The sequence below is a fragment of the Pinus tabuliformis genome, chromosome Q (genome assembly GCF_031772625.1).
Source record: "Pinus tabuliformis cultivar Carrire ecotype Pingquan chromosome Q, CPIR1, whole genome shotgun sequence".
In the NCBI taxonomy this organism is placed as follows: domain Eukaryota; kingdom Viridiplantae; phylum Streptophyta; class Pinopsida; order Pinales; family Pinaceae; genus Pinus; species Pinus tabuliformis.
This window is the reverse complement of record NC_142296.1, coordinates 420,692,480-420,708,950: the sequence shown is the minus strand read 5'-3', so window position 1 is coordinate 420,708,950 and position 16,471 is coordinate 420,692,480. Positions and strand designations below refer to the sequence as shown.

The following is a 16,471-nucleotide window of genomic DNA, read 5'->3' as shown; positions in this document are numbered from 1 at the left end:
AATTCTAATCACTCAAACCTCTAGAGAACAAAACCAGAATCATTCAAGCTCTGGACCAAAACTATGATTCCAGACTAGTTTCTAGTGTCCCAAACTTACCACCAAAGAAAACAAAATACCATCATAAGTTTGAAAATACATGACAACCCTTGCCCATACAAAACCACTGTAATACAAAGATATGCAATTTAATAGCAAAACTCCATAAGGTAGTTGCATACAAGCATGCAAATCCCTGTCGACAAATAGGAGAATAAAGTCACTTGAACTAGTAAATAACCAAAACCACAGACGTTTATCGATCTGTTGAAATCATATGCCAAAATAAATAGAAATATCTTAGGGTTCCACCACGTGTGAGAAAAAACGACAAAACAAACACCCAAACGACCGCCCAAAAACCATAGAGCCAAGTAAAAGTCCACCACATCGGAGAGAAAAAACGCTAAAACAAATGCCCCAAAGGGTCGCCCAGAACATGCCTGAGATAAAAGGAATCAAAACAAATACTCCAAAGTGTTGCACAGAATCCAAAGAACCAAGTGGCACTATAAAAGAGATTTGAAACCACCGTACTAATCATGGTTTGAAGAAATCAAAGCAGGAGTCTAAACACCATCGTCGGCTGAAGGATCAATAAGATCTCAAGAAGCAGAACCACTAACAAAGAAGACCTCCACTTTTACTAGATGAGAATCAACATTATCCAGACAAAATTTCATATTACGAAGCATCCGTTTAATATCTTCTAAGGAAGAAAACACATTGTAATTTTCAACCTGTTTATCTTTGAAAATGAGACATAACAAAGTCGTCATCTGTTGATTGCGGGTCAAAGAACTCATAAACTCCAACCTCCTTCTCCTGAATCTACTAGGAGCTGGTAGCCATTTAACATCATCACCCACCAATTCTGATTCAAAGAAATAAGGACAGTCCCCTGCTTCCTTGTTCTCTATGACAAATATCTCCCTCCATACTTTCAGTGGGGCAACATCAAAAGCAGAAGCCACAATGTCATAAGCAAAAGGGTGAACCTGTTTGTCGCCCAATGTTGTTGTCATCTCGTCTTCCACTGCTCATCCTTTGTCTCGGAGGCATGAGCACTGCTGCAAATAGACAAATAAGACAACGATTGGGCATACCTCGATTAATGAAACTGGATGAAGAATGATTTGGGAACCCTTGAATACCAAACCTGAATATAAGAAGGTCATCACCCAAAGACCATACAAGAGGCCCAGAACCCAAGAAATTATCCAGCTCACCGCAATTCAGACTCATAACCCAAAATGAAAACCATACAACCTTCTTACCGCCCAAACTAAATTGAAGACAACTGTAACAGAATTTGGACACCAAAAATGACCAAATTGCTAGAGCAAACCACACAATATGAACTACAAGTAATAGACCCACTAACAATTGACTCAAGAGTTTACCAATAAAATTATCACTAAAATCTTCAGACACCAACAAAACGATGCCCAAAGACACAAAAGAAAGAGTCCAAAGTAACCCAATTAACCTGACCCAGTGAGCATATAAGTTCAAAAGGCAACATAAAATAATACAAACTTGGAATTTCCGAAAAAGCCTTGAAATTAACCAGAAACTTAGACTAAAGAACTTTAAAATAGAGAATAAAAACCACAATTTCTAACGTGAACTTGTATGAATCAAAAGACAATTCATTAGACTCCAATGAGGCTCACTATATACCAGAAAGGGTACCAACGAATTGAGCAACAACTAACACCACTGGAGATGTACAAATTCCCCTGCAGATTGCTCAAAAACCAAAATATCCACACCATCTACCATAAGGAACATCAACTAGAGAACCCACACAACACATAATTCATTAGTCCAACTCTCAAACACCATAATACACATAGTGCACCAGAGAAGCCATTCCCAAACTTATGTAAAGAACAATATGCGACCAACAATGGAGGTCGAGGAATTATCCTCAACTCCTCGATTAATCAACCTAAAACCACGACCTCCCATCTCTATAACCCTGCAAATTAATACACCTCGCAACATAAAAACCAAGGTATCGACATTCACTGCCTTCTTGGGAATGAACCAAGTGTTCATTTTAACACTCCAATACATCTAACAAAACTATAATAGCACCAATAAAAAAATAATATTTCAAAATTAATTATGCGTTTGTAAATTTATATTTTTAAAATATTTAATATTTTAAATAGATATTTTAATAATAAAACACTAAAAATATAAATCATTGTGAGTAAAATCCCTTTAGAATTAGAAGTAAGAAAAATAATAGATATGTCATTTTATCATGAAAAATAAAGTACTTTACTATTAAAAAAATAATAAATAACACATCGACATAGTCACTATAAAGAAAAAAAATATAGTATTCACTCGAGAAAAATAGCACATGATATGTTTATTTAACCATCAATATAAAATAATAAATCATAAACCAATATAAAATTTATAAATAATATATATCCTATAAAGCGAAAAATATAAAAAATGAAAATGACTTAAATTTGAAATTTTTGGATATTATATTTTGTAATGTTGATGTTTTTGGTAAAATATAAACCATGTAAATTAAATATTAAATATATCAAAAAGTATATAAACAATTTATATTGATGATGAGTGAATTGTGGCTAAAACAATAAACATTTCAAAATACACAAGAGCATAACAAACTAACATTTTTAATAAACATTTTAAAAACACAAATTATCTAAATGCATTAAACCGGCAAAAATATAAAATTATTTAAATTTAAATTTAAATTTTTATTTTATTTTTTATTTTTTATTTTGTATTTTATTATTATTATTATTATTATTTTTTTTTTTTTTTCATTTAGAAATGAAAAAGCTTTATATTATATGAGAGATATAAGGTTCAATAAGAAGATACATCAGAGATGGTTATATAAGGCCATTAGTCCAAATAGACTTAAGCTCATAAGATCAGTACTAATGGCAGCATATCCAAAACTAAAAACAACATATGTCCAAAAAACTTTCACAGTTTACCATGTGGAAAGGCTGTAAGAAGAAAACATAATAAAAGAGAGCATAAGCAGTTTGAGAATTGAATGGCATGTAGATCAATTGTGACTAGAATTCCGGAAATGCAAAATCACAGATCTGGAAGGTTTTTCCCTCAGAGAAAATCTCTAAATGCCATATACCAGGTGAAGCAAGGAGTCCCATTTTAGAAAGTGAATCGGCTTTTGTATTTTTTTCCCTGCAGATGTGCTCAATAGAGCTGCCGACCATGTAGCCCCAGTAATAGTTGATCCTATCCCTCCAACCAACCAGGTGTGGCGCCAATTTTAACAACTTAATGCATTAGAACGGAAAAAAATATAAAATTATTTAAATAACTTGTTTTAAGCGAGTCCCCAACTTTAACAATTATAAGTGTAGACATTATATATTTAAAATAAACAACTTAATACATTAAAATGGAAAAAAATATAAAATTATTCAAATAATTTGTTTTAAGCAAGTCTCTAACTTTATACCTAACAACTATAAGGTAGACATTATATATTTAAAATAAAAATAAAGAGTTTTCACAATGTTGGGAATTTATAATATTTTATGTGGATTTTTCTTTTATATTAAATATACTGAGAATTGAGAATTTATGATTTAGTAAGAGGTGAGAGTTTGCTAGGGTGGGAAATTATTCCTTGAGATTTATTATAAGGGGTGAGGAATTTGAAACAAGGTGGAGTAGGATTTGAAACTAGATTGAGGAATAACATGAGTGAGATTTGAAAAGAGATTGAGGAATAACATACCATTGTGCCAAATAACATATCATCGTGCCAATCACTCGATAATCTCACAATATTATGTAACTTGAAATTTACTACACCTATATAAATCTACACATTAAAAACACTTACATGATTAAACCTCAATCGATTATAATTATTATTTATGTTTTAATTTATTTATGACGATTTTGGGTAAACCACTCATGATCAAGGACAAATAATTAAATATTTTTGAAACCTCCAATATTGTGAGTGAATGATTAATTCTTAAATTTACACTTCCAATTTGTTGTTGTTTAATCTTTCCTCTTTATATAATTTTGTTTGAAACATGTAATGTTTATAGGGAGAAGTTAACATTCTAAATATTAAATGTTTTAAAAACATTTTTTTTTTTTAATTTCTCTTTAAATATTTAAGTTATTATTTTGTATATTTTATTTGTTTTTGATTACAGATAGAGTTTGTATTCTAAACGTTGAAAATTTTAAAATTTTTACACAAGTTATTTTCAAAAGACTCCAGTGATTATTATTTATAAATCAATAACAATAAATTTATTATTTTCAAAAGACTCAAGTGATTACTATTTATAAATTAATAATAGTAAATTGATTAAAAATATTAAAACTTAAATTTAATAAAAACATAATAGTTCAAAATTATTTAGAAATATATAAATTTAAAATTTCAAAATATTTACTTCACATTATTAATGTTTAATGAAATTCATATTCTAAAATCTATCACATCTAAAATCCACACTTCTACGATATTTGTTGGTATAGCCAAACTTCATTTAGTTATGAATAAATTTCCCCTTAAACATTAATGTATAATGCTCTAACTTGATTTAGATAATTAGTTTTCAAGAATATTTATTGTAAAATTTAAAAAAAAAAATGAAAATATCAATTAATCATTATTATTATTTTTTATGAAAATAAATTATCTAAATCTTTTTTTAAATATTTAATGTTTAAAACATATATTTGATCTCTAACAAAAACATATAAAATATAAATAATAATGCTAATCAATTTTATTGAAAGTGTTTTTGATGAAAATCACACCAAAATTCATTTGTCGATACGTTTCGAACCAACAAATATAATTCATCAATATGAACCACACTTATTGATTCGAAATACGTAAACAAATATTTTTTACAATAAATTTGATATAGATCACAAAAACTTAAATTAAAACTTAAATTCAACGATATTAATCAATATTTGAAATAAATACCATACCATAATAAAAATCATAATCTCACCATTTTAATTACATTTTATTTAATCAAATCAAACAGTTTTATAATGGTTATCAAGGGTTATCTATACTTCATTTATTTTTGATTATTAATGAAGTGTCTATGCAAACGTAGCCCATTTTAATTTTTTCACCGTAACAAATTTATTAAAAAGTAGACAAAAATTAATAAATTAATAAATACATAATAACTCAAATCATTTTGACGTGTGTAAATTTAGACCTTCTGAACATTTACCCGCACGGTTAAAGTACAATCTCATAACCCGAAATGTCTTACACCTATATAAATCTAAACCTCCAGGACACCTGTTGACATAGTTAAACTTCACTCCCATTCATAAGCCACGCATGTTGACATGGTTAAACCTCACTCCCTTCATAAGCCACGATGAGGGAAAAATGATAAAAGTATATATTAGCTACCTCTACCCAAGAAGATTCGAACTTGGACCATCAAATCTACACCACAAGCCCCTCCGCTTCTACACAGTTCCCCATATGACCGAACGGTCTGATATTCTCCCCCGTCTCGCTTGTCTCCGCCTTTGAATTTGCTGAAATACGTTTCGAGGAGCGCCTCCCCCTCTCCCTCCTTATACGACGTCTGCGTTCGCCTCCAGGCAAGTCCGCACCGAGTCCGTGAGCGTTAGGGTCTCGGCAGGTATTATATCCGTCGGGTCTGGGAACTACCAACAAGCATTCGTAGACCCATCCCATCGAAGCTCTCCGACCCGGTTTGATAATCCAGAAGGCCCTGTCCGGTCCGGTTTTCACCCATCCATCCTTCTCTTCGATGTTTAAATTCGGCTTGATTTAGTTCAAGTCAAGTTTAATTTCGTCAAACTCTCGGCAGCAACAGAAGAGTCTATGGAAGGCGGTTCAGGGCCATACAATCCGCGCACGGTGGAAGAAGTATTTAAAGACTTCAAGAGCCGCAGAAATGGATTGATAAAAGCCCTCACAACAGGTAAATAAACATCTTCTATCGGCAGATCCGAATGCGTATAGTTAGGTGCCCTTCTTTACGTAATTTAACGTTAAATCTCTGTATGAATGTCTCAGATTTGTCACCCGGGAGAGTTTTTTAAAGATTCTGCTGATTATTTTCTGTTCGACGCTTATTTTAGCGTGGAGATTTTCTTGTTAAACTCATATAAAGTTTTGCGAGGAGCGTCCATTTGTTTTGTTTTTTTCTTTTCTTTCAGTTGATTAATATTATTGATATTGTTGTTTTCCTTTTACAGACGTGGAGGAGTTTTATCAACAATGCGACCCGGGTGAGTTCCTTTTTTCAATGTTTCGGGATTCTGGTGATAATCGGCAAATCGATGAATACAACAATTTGTATAATTGGAAAAAAAAATATACATCGTGCTTTGGTTTCTTGTGATGCTGGAACTTTACAGAAATAGATTGTTGTCGCATTTCAGCTCGGAGAACTGAAAGTTCAATTATTATTATTGTGAAATAGGCGACTTGAAAATTAGCCCTAGGTTAAAGGCAAAGTCTTTGATTCCTATGAGTTTTCTTATTTTCATTTATCTTTTCAACTAATTTTTTTATTCACGTTCTGAAAAAAAAAAAAACTAATTTTTTATTCAAAGTTTCTGAATCTGATACGTTTTCTTATTTTCATTTATCTTTTTAATTATTTTGTATTTTTTATTCAAAGTTTCTGAATCTGATGCGTTTTCTTATTTTCATTTATCTTTTTAATTATTTTATATATATATGAATTTTCTTATTTGTGTCTCTCACACTCTCTCTCTCACACACATATATATTTCTTCTCTTACTTCAATAGGCAGGGCCCAGGGCCATTGGTTTGACAAGATAATCCTTTCCCCTGTTTTAGGTCATACCTCTTTATGCTTCAAGAAAGATACCTGGGAGGCTGCACTAGAAAGAGTGTATTTCCGGTTGGACACTAAATGCCGAGGACACTTAGTGCCAACATTTGAAAAGTACAGAACTGTCTGAAGTCTTAACCCTAGCTACAGCAAAGCGTACATGCTCTATTATAACTAAGTTCGTTAATTAAGACATGCTCTATTATAACTAAGCTCGTTAATTAAGACATGCTCTACTATAACTAAGCTCGTTAACATTATCATTAACCCAGTCCATGCCGATAGTGCTATTGTAGACTTAGCAGTCAATTCGCTCCATGAAGGTGGGTCTATTGTAGACTTAGCAGTCAAAACGCTCCATGCAGTCAAAACGCTCCATGGAGGTGGGTCCCTTGTCCCACAAACAAGGGGTTTCATACACCATTTAGTGTCTGGCTTGGCTGTGACCTTAAAATTGGAGAGAATTTGAGAAGAAATAATGACAATATAGCAGAAGCAGAGGTGGGTCCCTTGTCCCACAAACAAGGGGTTTCATACACCATTTAGTGTCTGGCTTGGCTGTGACCTTAAAATTGGAGAGAATTTGAGAAGAAATAATGACAATATAGCAGAAGCATAAGCACAGCACATACCATCAAATGCACTGGGGAGGTGGTCCCTTGCCCCAGAAACAAGGGGTCTCATCCACCAATTTAGTGTCTGGCTTGATTGTGACCTTAAAATTGGAGCGAATTTGAAAATAAATAACAAGAATATAGCAGAAGCATAAAGACGGCGCATACCCATCAAATGCAAAACAGAGTTTTATAGTGGGAAACTTGGGCACCGGAAGGGAAATGCACTCTAAACCCATTCTCTACACTATCAATTCTGTCTGTTACATAGCTCGACAATGTAACCCGTCCACTCAGTCACATGTCCCAGTCCACAATCCGTCTATCATTGCCCACTGTCCTGCAGACAATTTAAGACAGTCCACGAGGCATTCAAGAGATTGATATTGCGTCGACAATTTCTTCCAACCTTTTGTTTCTTAAACTCACCTCTATAAATAGGACACAGTTAATCTCTAGCTCAAACCCTAGTGCGGCCATCAAGGCTGGCTTACAATCATTCAACTAACCTTATAATGAACCATTTAACTGTTTGAGCCCTCAGACCACGAAAGAGTCAACTTTACATGCAATACATAACAGCACTATGCCAAACATGATCACTAAGGCAAAATCCTATATAACATTACTTTGGCTTAGATGCTGAGAACTATTTCACAAGGTTCGTCGAACTTCAACCTTGAGGTCAAATTTTGGTGAAGTTTCAAATTTTTTTGAGGTTCGGCGAACCTTGTCGAACCTCATAGCCATTGACCAAGTCTATAGATCAGAAGTTAGAACTCATAACCTCATGTCACAACTCAAGCTTGTAATTTATCCTTGCAATTCCCATGTTCTTGATAGCAATTTTTTATGTTTATTGATGTTGATGTCTTACTATTTTATCCTATATTTCATTTTAAACTTCATATATATATATAGAAAATGTATATAGACAAACCCAATGGCAAACCTCATCAAAAAATTTGAACTTGAATCGAACCTAATCATTGCCGAACCCGAACTTGAACCTGAACCATGTGACTTAGGCTGAGAATGAGGGTATTTTTTCTGCCAAAATAGCCCAGGATTTGTATCTGGCTTGACAAATCCTGTGACATATTTGTGGCGCAGACCACAATGAGAATGGAACCATGGCCAATGGGTTAACATTTAGTGAACCCCCTTATTGGTAAGCCATCCCTATTTTATAGGATGTTAATTTTTAATATTACAACAAAGAATAGAGGTTCTTACAAAAATGCAAGTTAATGAGAATGACTGAAATAATAAAAAACAAACATTTCACACAGATTGATATCTCAAATTAACTTATACCATAATAGTTCGGGTAGTTAAAATATTCAAATCCCAGTAAATGGGAATGAGTTTCTCAAAGTACCTTGGGAGCTACTTTTTTCACTGAAAAAATTGAAGATTCAAAGTTTACTTGATTTTTGCATTGATGAAAAACATTTTTGCAGCTGCATGCAAATGGCCAATGCATGACTCATTTTGATTTTTTAACCTAATTGAAATGCTCTAAATATAACTAGAATGGCACATGTTTTCTGTTTTTTTTTACAATTCCACCTATTTTATGTTGGTAAGGATACCTCATAACTTCAGGTAATATTTTTATCTTAGATATGATTAAATAGGCCATAGTTTTAAATAACCCTCTGTTTCGCAGTAAGGCAATTAAGTACATGTGATGGTGAATTCAATTTGTTAGTTCCTAGATTGTGCTGCCCGTTGCTTTGTATCTGTCAATGTTTGTGGGCCTGATTTGCATGTTGTTTGATATCATAAGGTGGGGCTAAGTATGTTGATCTTGCAGTTAGTCACTCTAAACAATGTTATAAGATTAAGTCATGATGATGTGGTAAGATTTTCACACGTTACACTAAATGTAATGGCAAAATTGCAGTTAGTCATTGCCAAACAATGTTATAAGATTAAGTCATGATGATGTGGTAAGATTTTCACACGTTACACTAAATATAATGGCAAAATTGCAGTTAGTCATTGCCAAACAATGTTATAACATTAAGTCATGATGATGTGGTAAGATTTTCACACGTTACACTAAATATAATGGCAAAATGTATTTCCCACTTTTGCATTGAGAGCATAATCACTTTGGAAAATCAATTTACTACACTTGGCTATGCTATTCTATCTTAAAAAATTGAAAGTATGTTTCATTATTAGTAAGGAACATGGAATAATTACATTACTATTTTAGGGGAAGAAAAGCGCTACTAGATTCTAGCCATTAATTGTCATAGCTATCAATGGAAATTAATGTAATTGCTAACAAATTTCATGACTTAAGCAATCCGATGACAAATTTGGCCTTGTTAAAGTGTTGGAGGATCCATTATAGGCACAAACTTTAAAGGCCAATATGCCACTGTAACACTGTATTGGATCACAAGGATGTGACATAAATGATTGGGGATGAAACACTTAGTTTTTAATTATTGCCTACTTGCTCACTAATGGGTCTTGGTCGTGGTTGTCATGATAGTAGAGGAGGGAGCATGAATGCAATTGATGAATGACATGCTCTAGGTTAGACTGAGCCTTGTAAACAAGTAGTTTGGTATGGGAATGGAGTTGAGGAGGAGATTGAGCCATTCTTGCAGGATCATAAATCTACCACACGTCAAAGAAATAACTATAAGGTAGCAATTGAACTCTATTAGAATGTAGGATCCTTTTAGACAACATTGGTTTAGATTTGGTGAGACAACCATAGGAGAATTTGAAATAAATATCAGTAATCGTAGAAAAAGGCTTGAGGTGCTTTCAATCTTAGATTATCAACAATAAGCCTCTAATTTTGGCAGTAGATTCAAATCCCTCGATAATAAAATGAATTGCACTGTGGCCTTTGTTGAGTGTAGTTTTAGCTTTGCGTAGTTTGACTTATCGTTGTTCCAATTATAGAGTTGTTTTCTTAGTGCATTTTCAATCAATACTAGTGGACTCTTGCACCCATCTTCCAATTGTGTGATAGTTGACAACATTTTCTTTATCTTACATGGTTTCATGCCACTTGGCAGAGTGGTTGAAACTTGTGAGTTGACAATGTGTGGTAGGTTGTTGCTTTTGATAGAGCATTACCACAATAATGTTAGCACCTCCCAAGCGTTCAAACCTTTTTGAAATTTTCATGATTGGCATCAATGAATCTGTGAGAATAATCCAATTTTGCCTGTTTCTTAATGTAATTGTGTATGCTTCGACCTTGAAGAGTTCCATGTGTGGTAATGGTGGTTAAATCATATTTATTGTATTCTTTATTTATTTATGCCTATGGTAGTAGATTTGTATCGGTGTTTTTAGAACCGAACTGATTTTGTGAAAACTGTTTGGTTTGATCAGTTTACATTAGTCATTGGTTCGAAACTGGGTTTTAAACCAGAAATGTCTGGTTCTATATAGAACCGATTGGTTTTGTGATGGAATTGGTTGATTTTGTATGGAGGCAACCTTAATTACCCAAACCAGCCAGTTTCTTTTGAAACTGACTGATTCCATACTAGTCCTTACACAGGCACATGTGACAACAAAAGTACTCTGAAATTAAAAGTTGACATTCTTCTTTATCTTTCATTTTACTTAAAATTTTAACATTACTATTAATTGTTTTGGGATGTTTGAGAGTGGTTCCAACCTCATTGGACTTCATGTGGAGAAAGTAGAATTTTAGATCCAATTTAGAATATAGTGGACTTAACAGTTTTCAAGATTTTAAGATTTTAAGATTGGCATGATTGCAATATTTCCATTGGATTCTAGCATGTATGATGGTGTAGAACTAACATTTAATCAAGAGAACCAGGCATGATTGCAATATTTCCATTGGATTCTAGCATGTATGATGGTGTAGAACTAACATTTAATCAAGAGAACCAAGCCTGCTATGTACCAGGTACCTCGATGTTGGTGGTTCTGATTGCTGAACTCCCATGTCATGACCCTAGTAAAAATGTACCCTTAAATCAAGCAAAATCATTGATTAGGTATTTTATGATTTCTTTGCCTTATGTTATGCTTGGATTAGGGAGTTTGATCAAAATTGGAGGGTGTTGATTGATGTCCCTGGAGGATCAAGATTCGAGGTAGAGACACAGGCTAGAGACTAGAGTGGGGGGTAGAGGGTGATATTGATTATGAGAATTCCTAATGGCAATGATTTTGATGAAATGTAGCTATTTGTTGTAGCATGAATTATTTTTGGACTCCAAAGACCATTCAAAGCCTCTTTGTTTATGTATTTTGGTAATATGGATTGCACTTGGTGCTGTTTTGGATATATGCACCCTTACTTTCTGTATACATGAGAAGGCTTTGCATATTTTTGTATAATGGTTTGAATTCTCTTGGATGCACATGAAGACATAATTTTTGATCAAAATTTGAATATTTTATGTATTTTTTGGTCATTTATTTTTCCTTTTTCCCCTTTTTTAGTTTCAGTCTGGTTCTAATCAATTTCTAGTTTTAGGGGTCTATCAGTTTAGTGACCAGTTTGTTTCTAATAACATAATTTTGTATACATATTAGAATAATTGTTATAAGATTAATGGACGAGCATTGAGTACTAGGCTACTATAATTGTTACCTTGCTTATAGAAGTTGTTAAGGTGTTCTCTCCCCAGTTATTGTGTCTATGTACTTGGCTATGCTAATCTATCTTAAAAAATTGAAAGTATGTTTCATTATTAGTAAGGAACATGAAATAATTACATTACTATTTTAGGGCAAGAAAAGGGCCACTAGATTCTACCCATTAGTTGTCATAGCTATCAATGGAACTCAATGTAATTGCTAACAAATTTCATGACTTAAGCAATCCGATAACAAATTTGGCCTTGTTAAAGTGTTGGAGAATCCATTATAGGCACAAACTTTAAAGGTCAATATGCCATTGTAACACTATATTGGACCACAAGCATGTGACATAAATGATTGGGGATGCAACCACTTAGTTTTTAATTATTGCCTACTTGCTCACTAATGGGTCTTGGTCATGGTCATCATGATAATAGAGGAGGGAGCATGAATGCCATTGATGAATGACATGCTCTAGGTTACACTGAGCCTTGTAAACAACGAGTTTAGTATGGGAATGGGGTTGAGGAGGAGATTGAGCCGTTCTTGCAGGATCATAAATCTACCACAGGTTAAGGAAATAACTATAAGGTAGCAATTGAACTCTACATTAGAATGTAGAATCCTTTTAGCCAACATTGGTTTAGATTTGGTGCGATAACCATAGAAGAATGTGAAATAAATATCAGTAACCGTAGAAGAAGGCTTGAGGTACTTTCAATCTTAGATTATCAACAATAAGCCTCTAATTTTGGTGGTAGATTCAAATCCATAGAGAATAAAATGAATTGCACTGAGGCCTTTGTTGGGTGTAGTTTTAGCTTTGCATAGTTTAACTTACCGTTGTTCCAAGTATAGAGTTGTTTTCTTAGTGCATTTTCAATCAACACTAGTGGACTCTTGCACGCATCTTCAAATTGTGTGATAGTTGACAACATCTTCTTTATCTTACATGGGTTCATGCCACTTGGCAGAGTGCTTGAAACTTGTGAGTTCACAATGTGTGGTAGGTTGTTGCCTTTGATAGAGCATTACCACATTAATGTTAGCACTGTTACCCACCACCTGTGGGTAGTTTATATCGGATAATTTTTTTCTCCTATATGGTCCTCAATCGATAGTCAGTAGCCCCTTGCAACCCCCAGATAGCTTGATGTGCCATTTTTTCTGCCACCTAAGCCACCCATGTGGTCCCTCACCCATCTGATATGAAGGTATGTTTGAAGATGGGCCTCCCGACCCCAAAGGTATGGCTTTTCATTGGTATAGTTGAGTAGTTTTCCTTACTTGTCATGGAGACTTTTGGGCATGAATTGGTTGGGGGATTCAGTAGAAAGAGTGGGTTATGTTTGTATTCTGGCCATTAGCTTTAGGGCTGGCATTACATGGGAAATTATGATTTTGGTTGCGTGGTCCTGCTTCCCAACACCACCTACGTTATTCCCTTTGCACTCATCTGAGCCCCATTCATCTCTTTTCCCATCTGGGTCCACTGGGTCCGCATAGGGTTAACCTCGCCCTCCCCTTGTCCACACCTTGGGTCGGGCTTGGAACGTTGCCTTGGAGGTTGATGCAGCTAAAAAGAAAATAAAAAAGCATAATTTGGCCACTCTCAACAGGAAATGTACCACAAAATGCAAAAGATAGTCGGGACACACAAATTTAGCACGTGGGCAAAAGCCAAACGAGAGCTCTACCCCTTAACCATGGCCATCACCCTAGTTCCTATGGGCCCTAGATGATCCCCCTCCATCATTAAGGAACCCATGATTGTTCCAACCCTTGGTGGGCGATGAATTGTCCCACCTCAAGGGGTATCCCCTACTGCATATTACACAACATGCACTCCATCCCTTGGAGGCCTGAGCAGTTATGAAGAAAAATCAATCAAAGGCAAAAGACATATGAAGAAGGGTGGAAAATGAAGGTCGAGGTAACTCATGTACCATGATTTGCTCCCTCCTACACTCATATACCCAAGTGTGGGATTCCCTTATTATAGCTACCCTTGCACCTTGACATGTGGTCTAGATGATTCCCCTGAACTCCACTTCATTCCATTATTATATCATTTGCCACCTACCATTTAGACGATGTACCATGGACATGCCAACCCCTTTAGAGGTTGAAACCACCTAATAGGGTCCTTGGTTGACTTCCTGTTGAGCTTGGAGACACTTGTACATGCCAAAGCCCACTATGGAAGGGCATGCCACCACGAAGTGCCCCATTGATCCCATGACTTGTAAGCTTTATACTTGATTCTAGTGACTTGTTGTATTGGAGGGCAAAGGGGGCACATTGGATCTTATGCAAGATTGCAGGTGGGTCTCCATTTGGTGCTTGGTCTCTCTATACAGGGTCCCAACTCTCTAAAGGACCACATTGGCACTTGTGGGGTGATTGTTGAGAGCCATGGTCCTCCACCATAGCATATATTACTTCATGGATCGCCAACAACATTCATTGGTTGCTTGTGTTCCACCTTTTGGATGAGGATTATGCACCTGGTCCACCATGCCCAACTGGTGCCACAGTTGCACCATACACTTGGCAGATGTTCCAGGGTGCCCCTCGCTGTAGAGGGAGGGCTTATGTCATTACTTTAGCCCAGATGGTCTACAGGCATATTTGATCCATTTGGAGACCTATGAGGATGTCCTTGTGCCCCCACACCCACTTGGGAGCACCATGGGTTCTTACTTGAAAAACAAGGGCCCAACCCCTTGTTCACTATGTTTGGAGTCCATTTCTACATCACGATGCCTCTTTGACTTCATAAGGTAAAGGCCCAACGACTCACTTTATTGATCATTTGATCCTTGAGAGGCTTATCTTTAAATTATTGAGCTATTTGGTGGGCTTTTCACCAAAAGTTTTTTTATTATGCACATTATTTTATTTTAGGGGCTAAATTAGGCCAAATTAGCTAAATTGAATTCATTAAATAGTGTATAAATAGAAGTGAGATGAATCATTTTGATCATCATCACTTGGATTGGGTTGTTCTCTCTCAAGAGATTTTCGTTATTCCTTTGGAGGACGAGTTTTGGATGAATGGATGAATTTTGAGTTTGGATCTCTTTCATTTTTTGTCTTGGAGCTTCATTATTGACATATGATGATGATTGGATATACTCTTTTTTACATGTAAGTACTCTTTTAATGCTATTCCTGTTATTTTCTTATGTCACATGAATGTTGCTGGGATTTTTGCAATAGTAGGCTAAAATTTACTACTTTTCCTTATGCGAAATTGTGGAAACTTGATCTTTTATAGCATTGCATCATGTCATGACTCAAGGGTCATGTATGGATGAGTGAATATTCCTAGAGATATTTTGTCAAAATTTTATCTTGATAAGTCATCAAATATTGCAAATCGAAGTGTAAAGACCTTGAAGCAATTGTTCTCATGCCCTAATGCCATGCGAAGTTGTTCTAAAGGCCTCCTTGACTAAGTGAATCCATTCCAAGCATTAGAATCTCCTTGACTCCATCTCTCCCAAAGGATTAGGCACTGATCCTCCATTGGTTATCACTCAAAACATATTTTTCTCACCTCTCCCTCTTTCTTTCTAGGTCTAGCCGCCATAGGTGACCTAGGGCATCAATTTTCTCACGATTCACCCATTCAAAAAATTCGATCTCTTGCCCTCTACTGTGCTGTAGTGTCTTTTAGAGGCCCTCCAAATTTGAAGCAATTCTGACGGTGGGATCTTGAGATATTTCAAGCCCTAGCTCCGAGATCAATTCTTGCCCTTGGTTTCCCTTGGATAGTGACTTCATTGGGATCATTGCATCAAAATTACTGAAAATTCCCCCTTTGGTCTGTTGAAAAGTAACTAGGTTTGGTCTTCATAATGACGTGTAATTGTGATTTTATGTAATTGAAAATTATTGTTGTAATGAGTGTCTCATGGGTTTCATGAGCAGGGAATTTTTATTTTTAGTGATGGCTCCCATTGTGAGCCTTTAGGATTGAGTCATATAGTCATAAAGTCTAATTGAGTCTATGTCATGATTGAATGACCCTTCTTGGGCATGTTATAATTTGTATGAGTCATTAGATAAGTGTAAACAACCCTCCAAGACCAAGCAAAGTCTCCTCATGCAAGTCAACTTCAAAAGATAAGACTGCAGTAAGGGTGCAATGCGAGGTAAGTACTGAAGTAGAAGTGCGTACTCTAGAGCATAAGGCAACAATATAGTGCAAGATAAGGCAACAATGTAGTGCGAGGTGAAGCAACAATATCATACGAGGTAAGGTAGCAGTACAGTAAGTAGTGCAGGGGCAACAAAGTAGTGCAAGGGTAAGAAGGTAAGGGCAACAA

General features: G+C 35.1%; 1 protein-coding gene across 1 annotated transcript in view; it reads left to right on the top strand.

The window, feature by feature from the left end:
* Nucleotides 1-5,442: 5,442 nt before the first annotated feature.
* Nucleotides 5,443-16,471, top strand: part of LOC149219995 (PHD finger protein ALFIN-LIKE 5-like) — a 45,749-nt gene continuing 34,720 nt past the window's right edge. Inside the window, exons 1-2 of the mRNA XM_089382706.1 lie at nt 5,443-6,035; nt 6,313-6,345. Coding sequence (XP_089238832.1) covers nt 5,936-6,035; nt 6,313-6,345 — 133 coding nt within the window. The 5' untranslated portion in view covers nt 5,443-5,935. The remainder of the gene's footprint in view (nt 6,036-6,312; nt 6,346-16,471) is intronic.